The sequence below is a fragment of the Macrosteles quadrilineatus genome, unplaced genomic scaffold, assembly GCF_028750875.1.
Source record: "Macrosteles quadrilineatus isolate MER2022 unplaced genomic scaffold, UCM_ALF_1.0 Scaffold_2__2_contigs__length_208266976, whole genome shotgun sequence".
NCBI lineage: Eukaryota > Metazoa > Arthropoda > Insecta > Hemiptera > Cicadellidae > Macrosteles > Macrosteles quadrilineatus.
In genome coordinates this window covers 60,442,158-60,450,236 of record NW_026542595.1, presented here as the reverse complement: position 1 = coordinate 60,450,236, position 8,079 = coordinate 60,442,158, and the positions used below count along the sequence as shown (strand labels likewise).

The following is an 8,079-nucleotide window of genomic DNA, read 5'->3' as shown; positions in this document are numbered from 1 at the left end:
TTTAAAACTTGTGAAGTACCAGGAGCAATCTGGAATAAAAGAACCGAAAAGGTTAATTCAAGACATAGTCACGAGATGGAACTCTACATTTTTTATGTTGGAGAGAATTGTACTTCTTGAGGAAGCGATTAAGCACTCTTTAGCCCTCCTGGATACAGGCCTCACTCCCCTGACCGCAGACGAATGGGAAGTATGTAAACAACTGTGCAGTATACTGGAACCATTCCACGAAGTAACTAAAGAGATGAGCACGGAAAAATATCTCACAGCCAGTAAGGTGATTCCCATTACGAAAGGACTTAAATCAGTAAGCTATCAAGAAACGTGTCTAAAGACTTGGTGAAAACTATTTCTTCCAACATGCTGAAAGGAATAGATGAAAGGTTCCCAAATTTGGAAAAAAGCAAATCGTTTTCGCTTTGTACTTTTCTCGATCCCAAGTACAAACATTACCTATTTCAAGAGGCAAGTACTGAGAGAGAAACAAAAGACAATGTGATAAAGTTGGATACTGGTTTTATAAATCAAAAGGCAAAAGATTCAACAATTCAAGAAACCGATGAGCCAAACCCACTTGAAGCAGAAGGAAAAACAAAAGTTTCTGTGTGGGATGATTGTGACGAGACGATAAGAAAAGTGAAACCACAGGGGACTGCGTATTCATCGACCATCAGAGAGGTTCAACGTTATATGGATGACCCACCCATCTCAAGAAAAGAAAATTCATTGGAATGGTGGAATACTTACGTTGTGCAGTAATCTTTTGCGCATCATAACCTCAAAATAAATGGAGAGTGGGCGCTCTATGTTTGTTTATTTGAACCAGTACAATGTTGACAATCTTCAGCCAGCCCAGGAACTGAATATGACGTCATTGTACGAGACCCCGAGATCTCGTATCGCACATTTGTAATACTTCATAATTTATTTGTATTTATTTACGATAAAACATGTGATTTCTATTTATTTACAAATTCCTAATAATCGACTGCAATAAAATTAATATTTTATCAATTTATAGATATAAAATTAAACTTTTTATAATAATACGTTTTCTCATGGCTGATTCTAGGTTAAAAAAATATAAATGAATAATATGTTTGCACATTATTTATTCCATTACAATTTTAAAACATGGATTGCAATGTAGTAAAAATGTGTAATATTATTATACAAAATAAAAATTCCAATGTTTTAAGTGTTGAATGAAAATATCTAAACAAATATACTGTAGTAATAAAATATTTTGTCAAATAAGCCCTTCAAGATTCTTATATTTTTCATATGATTAAAATGTTGATGTTCTCAAAGACACTGAATACTAAAATTAAAATTACACATGTTTCTTGTTGAAACATTCCAGGCAAAAAAAGGGTTGGTCTGGACAGTCTTTGCAGAAGGTGTTCACTGTTTTGGTTTTCTTATCAGCCTCTCTTGAAGAGGATGTTTTCCTTAGTTTCTCATAGCATCCTCTGCAATGACGCCTTTTCTTCTTTCCCTCACCCTCTGATTTGCAGAGAGAATGAGCTGGCCTCTTTCTTTGTGGTGGTGTCATATGTCTTACAGGAGCCTCGTCCAGGCCCATTAGGCTTAAAGCAACTGATTCCCTAAACTTAAGCATAGGCATTTTGTCGTTGTTCAGCTTCCCGTAAATAACCCACGAGTTCACCAATGTGGTTCCCGTGATGAGCTCAAGGGCAACTTTTTTATACCACTTGAGATTTCTTCGTAACGTTGTGTAGTATGACGACATCTGATCACTGTAGTCAACTCCCTTCTTCACGTTATTATAGTCAAGCACACACTTAGGCTTCAGTATCGGCTCATTTGTTCTATTTCTTCTCCCTGAATTTACTAGGGTACTGTCATGATTAGGGGATGATGACACCATTGTCACGTTTCTTTTGTCCGTCCATTTTACCACTTTCGTACCATGCTGGCACTTAATCCAATGCATTGGCCCCTTTTCAACTTAGTTTTCAATCCTTTAGGCAATCCCTTTCTGTTCACATTTACTGTTCCACACATCCTCGTTTTCAGTTCTAGGAGTTTTTCGACGATGGGTATGCCAGTGTAAAAGTTGTCAGTTATTAAGGTCCTTCCTTTGTTGAGAAATTGTAATGGGTCAAAATTATAGAGGGGTTAAGTTTTTATATTTATTATTTAATTATCAGTAGGCCTATTCCATACCTGGTTGGTGATAGTGGTAAACCTATCATGGTAAGGTAAATAGGCTGTTCTAGGCCTATCCTAGGGTTGAAGTAGGGATAACCTCACTTTTGGCAAAATCACTAAAGACACTATTGTTGAGATTCACAAGTCACAGTATAGCATCGTTGTGTACAAAACGAGTGATAAACCGTTTCCGTGTAACCCCCATGCCTAATATACACCTTTGGGAAGTACGGTCAAAGTTGTTGTTTAGGCTAGGGTGGTGAACCGCGATCACGAATACAATATCGCGTACATAACATGCATACACCTTGTCGCACACTAAGCTGCACGTCACGGGTGGAAATTATACTTTTTGTTTAAACCAGCGACGATATTAAAGTTCTGCCGTATAATTTCACAGTCGGCGTTGGTACATAACAACATAACCTGTACCACTAGTCGGCTGTCTTGGCGTTGTGTTGTGAGTCGTGACAGCGCCAAGTTTGAACTCGTGACGTCACCGATCAGCTGGGAGTCGAATCAGCTGATTCTCCATCCCTAGAGGATTAGGGAGGGGGAAAGTGGAGATTCCTTGTGGGCTGGGGATGCGACGACATTCTAATTCTGCGATTTCCAGTGTTAGGACGTGTCTTGCTTTGAATCGAGTGATTTTGCTAAACGTGTGATTTAGTGTGTCAGTGAAGATCCCTGGAGTATACAGGTAATTCGCCGGCTTTATCTTAATAGTGTGTACTATTATTTTTTATTATTTAGATTTAGCGATAAACCCTCATTTTATTCTTTTAGACGTAAAACTCACGGTAGGATCTTTGTCGGGTGTTAGAACTTGTATAAGTCCGCTTTAGCGTATGCTAGGGCTCCTGTGGGTGGCAATAAGGAGTTTTAGGGATACAAATTTCGTTTAATATTGTGTTTACAATATATATTGAGGGTGACGGGGTTATAGCGGATATTTTGCCGGGATATTCAGTAGGTGTTGAACTGCTGCGGCAAAGCGGGCAAAGTTGAACCCGTCTCTGCAGGTCGTGCAAACACGAGGTCGGGTGGAGCACGCTAAGTGTATATTCACTATTTCGCTAGTAATAATATTCTAAGTGTTGAGGTTGACGAAACTGCAACATTAAGTTGTTTCAAAATTTCGTTGAACGGGTTTTCATTATTTTTAAATTTAATTTAATTAGCTGTTCCCAGGTGTTAACGATGATGATGGTACAGTAGCGTTGTTGGTTACCGGTACTGAGTTCACACCTGATTCACACTACATTTTTGCGTAAATACAAATCTGTACCTGTGCTAGGTTGTTGAGTTAATTAAATAAATTATTTTTATCCGAACCCTGGAAACTTCCCAGCACGCCGACTTGAGCGATCCGCTGGCGAGAGTTGGTGACGTCTTCCCGCTTTAACTACGGAATAGCGCATATATTCCGAGCGGGAAAAACGGCACGTTACATTGGCGCCCGAACGAGTAGACATTTTTTGATTGATTTGGACTTAGTTTTACTGGAGTTGTATTTTAATTTTAGTTAGCATATACCTAGTGTATTCTAACTCTAGTTTGAGCTGGTTTATATCAGTTGGAGGGAACTAGCGCTTGTTTTTAGGCTAACTAACGGCCAAATAAAACTAGTTAACGACCAATTATTATTTAAAATTGTGGTTGTGAATTTATTTAGCCCACGTAGCACAGCCAATTTTGGCCGATACTTTTGTGCTAGTCTTAGCAACCAGTTATTGTCAGTTGTATATATTTTATTTATTGAACCTGCATTTATTGTTGTGGGGTGCATAGTATAATTTTAGTTTTTTTTTATTTTGGTATTGATTTGATAATTTAGTACTTGCTTTATCACTCTTTTAAATAGCTTGTTGGTACTTAGGCATTTTATTTAACTGTTATAACTGGTAATAAGGGTTTAAGTGTGATAACACCTATACATAGACGTAGGCGAATTTAATTTTTTTTAATTTAATAATTTTGTATTCTATTTTTGACTTTATTTGATTAGGCCCGTGTTACGGTCATGCCGAATACCACTGAAGTTGAGTCGTCAGTTGCTCAAACCGTTACCACAGTACCGGTGGTAGTGACGACTTGCGCTGGGACCTTTACGGTGACTACCAGTAGTACTGCGAACCCTCTCAATGTCACGCGGGATGTAATACCCCCTGCGACTCTAGGGGCGATCCCAAGGGCAAACCCGACAATTTTGGGTGAAGGCTTGAGGTCTCCGTTCGATGATCCTCGCGTGGGGTGGATACACGAATTGCGTAAAGAGGACCTCACACGTGAGATGGAGAGGTTTGGTCTAGACACTCGAGGGAAGGTGGAAGATCTGAGGAGAAGGTTTTGCCAGTTCTGGAAGGACCCTAAGAGTCAGTGGCCTTTCTTGTCTCAGGCTGGGGTGATTAACCAAGCCCAACAACCTACATGGGTGACGGCTACGGGCCATGAACCTGGTTACATGCCTGAGAGTGCTTCTGGGGGTGATCAACATCCTCATTCCTTCCCAGGCGAGCATGTGGGGTCGGACGCCAAACATGTTGTTGCGGATAGTGTTTGTGAAATGCTGGGGCTTCCGCCTGACACTGACGTGGACACAGTTAGGCAGACCTTGGCCGTGGTGTTGAGAACCGCGTCAGAACCAAAGACATCAAGCATAGACGGCTTACGTAAGGAGACTGGCCCATTTAATTTGACCGGTAGCCTTGTCACCTTTAGTGACGGATTCCAGCGGCCTATAACGACCGAAATTCAGCCTGAACCCGTATCCTCTGCAACAGGGGTGTCTTCGGCTAGAGTAGGTCTTCAGCCCTGTCTTGGGGGCGTGGCTCAGCCCTCGTGGGGTGACTCAATTTTGAGAACCCGGACAGATGCTCGTCCTTACCTACAGCCGGGCAACTATACGCCTTATACAGATGGGCTACCTAGGAGGGTAGGAGGTGGCAACCTCCATGATAGGCCGAGTACTGTGTCTTGGTTTTCTGGACAGCCGAGTGATGAGACGGTTAGGCGAAATAGAGATTTACACTTGCCTACGACTTCTACCTATTATCAACCGATGCTTGACAAGCGTAGTCGTGAGTTTACTTCGATTTGTGATTCTGTGCGGAAGTGGAATTTGCGATTCGATGGGAGAAGAGATCCCGTCTCGTTTGTTGAGCGGCTCGGTGAACTGATAGAAACCTACTCCTTGAGCGATGAGGAGGTGTTAAGAGCAATGCCAGAGCTGCTTCAAGGGGAAGCTCTGTTATGGTATCGGAACCAGAGGAGTTTTTGGGTTGGTTTCGCTGATTTTCTGGCTGATTTTGAAAAACAGTTTTATCCTCCCGGATACCGACGCTACCTTGACGAGGAAATTCGCAAGCGTACGCAGGGTGATAACGAGTCATTCCGCTGTTATCTCACTGCGATATCAACCCTGATTCGGCGCAGTGGTGAATTCTCTGCTCAGCAGAAGTTAAACCTAGTTTACACGAATATGAAGCCCGATTATAAACTTATGGTACGGCGTAGTGACTTTGCTACAATACCAGAGTTGACTCGGAGGGCCGAGGAATATGAGGCTTACTTGAGGGATCGAAGTACTTTTCGGCCTCCCCCTCCTCCGTCTCTAGCTCTTGTTCCGGAAACGGCTTATGTGTCAAAGCGTAGGATGGAGCGGGTGTTTGACCACGCTGCGGTTAAACCCATGCTAACCGAGGGTGTCGATGCTTGCGCTAAGGGGGAGACGATGGCTACTTCCGGTCCTGCGGTAAATAATGTAGATTGTGCCAGTCTTGAAACTCGGCGGGTTGTTCAACCCAGAACAATGCCGGAGTTGAATAGGTGTGCGCCCAGCGGTGAGAACCTGAGGCCCATGCTTAACCCGGAAAGGAGTGGGTTAGTGTGCTGGAATTGCGATCAGCGTGGCCACCGTTTTAGGCATTGCCCGAAACCTAAGAGGGTGCGCTGCTATTTTTGCAAGACGGAGGGCGTTACCACGTACCGGTGCGGATGTCGTGCGGGAAACGGTGGCCGGACTCAGAGCCCCAGAGGTCAGCCGAGTCCGGGGCAGCAATACGACACACGACCTCCCACGAATGGCATAAGTGGCTCGAATATGTGAAGGGTTTCACGGGAGCCGTGGAAGGTGTCGACCGGGGTGACGTTAGACCCTTTGTGGAGGTTGAATTGTTTGGCGAAACCTTCCGAGCACTGGTCGACACTGGGGCTAGTGTCAATCTTATAGGGTCACGAATTCAGAAACTCCTTGTCGACTGGGGTGTGAACCCCACCACCGTCAGTGTAGTAATGAGAATGGCTGATGGTTCAAGCCGTGAAGCGGGATCCTTGTACCAGCTTTCAGGCCGGGTGGGCGAACAAGCCCATACCTGGGAGGCGTATTATGTCCCGAATTTGACGTGCGATCTGATTCTGGGCATGAGGTGTTTAGAGGAGCTTAACCTGATCTGCGTTGATCGAAGGGTGATTTTGCCTACGGAGGTCATGGGGACGGGTGATAATAACCTCAGCGCGATTGACGCTCTTGCACCAGAGGAGGAACAGGAACTGGCAGAGTTCCTGAGGGTCGAGTTGCCAAAATTTGAGGCAGTTCCGGGACTGACTTCGCTGGTTGAGCACAAAATTCGGCTTAAAGAGGGTGCAGTGCCCATTAAACAGCGGTATTACCCGCGTAACCCCGCCATGCAAGCCATAATTGACCAAGAGGTTGACGATATGCTGCGGCAAGGGGTGATAGAGCCTTCCACGAGTCCTTGGAGCTCACCGGTGGTGTTGATTAAGAAAACATCCGGCACCTACCGATTTTGTATTGACATGCGATCGGTAAATGACTCGTCAGTTAAGGATGCGTATCCTTTACCCCGGATCAATGGAATCCTGGAAAAGTTACGCCAAGCCAAGTACATCAACACCTTGGATCTTAAGAGTGGGTATTGGCAGGTACCTCTGGCAGTTGAAAGCCGGGCGATAACCGCGTTTACGGTTCCCGGCCGAGGGCTGTACCAGTTTACCGTTATGCCCTTTGGATTACACTCAGCCGGTGCGACGTTTCAGAGGTTGCTCGATATGGTTATAGGTGTTGAACTAGAACCTAAGGTCTTTGCATACCTTGACGACTTGGTAGTGGTGTCGACGACCTTTGCGGAGCACCTCGAACTTCTGAAACTAGTATTTGACCGACTTTGTGCTGCTGGCTTGAAGTTGAACCCCGAAAAATGCCACTTCTGCAAACGCCGGTTAAAGTATCTTGGACACGTGGTTAATTTTGAGGGAATAACCACTGACCCTGAGAAGGTCCAGTCAATTAGTGAGTTCCCGATACCTACCAATATCAAGAAGCTGCGTAGTTTCTTGGGTCTGGCGTCATGGTATCGGCGCTTTATTGAAGGCTTTGCGACGGTGTCGGCGCCTCTACGACATCTGCTTAAGAAAAGCGCAAAGTGGCAATGGGGTGATGCGCAAGAGTCTGCGTTTCGGAAGTTGAAGGAGCTTTTGTGCTCTTCTCCCGTATTGGCCTGCCCCGACTTCAGTAAAACCTTCACGGTGCAGGTTGACGCCTCGAATGTGGGGCTGGGTGCCGCCTTAACCCAGGAAGTTGAGGGCAAGGAGGTGGTGATCGCGTATGCGAGCCGTCTGCTGACTGACCAGGAATCCAAGTACTCTACCACGGAGAAGGAGTGTCTTGCCTTGGTCTGGGCAGTCAGGAAGTTTAAACCCTACTTGGAAGGCTACCACTTTGTGGCGATTACAGATCACGTTGCTCTCAGCTGGCTCATGAAACTACGTGAACCGAGCGGTAGATTAGCTCGGTGGGTCATGGAGCTCCAGCAACATGATTTTGACATCAAGTACCGCAAAGGCACGTTAAACAGGGTAGCCGACGCCTTATCCAGGTATCCA

At 44.7% G+C, this 8,079-nt stretch overlaps 1 protein-coding gene across 1 annotated transcript; it reads right to left on the bottom strand.

The window, feature by feature from the left end:
- Positions 1-1,333: 1,333 nt before the first annotated feature.
- LOC128984274 (uncharacterized) lies at positions 1,334-1,891 on the bottom strand. Its single transcript, XM_054403578.1, has one exon. The coding sequence runs from the start codon at positions 1,889-1,891 to the stop codon at positions 1,334-1,336; it is 558 nt and encodes a 185-aa protein (XP_054259553.1).
- Between the last annotated feature and the right edge of the window lie 6,188 nt (positions 1,892-8,079).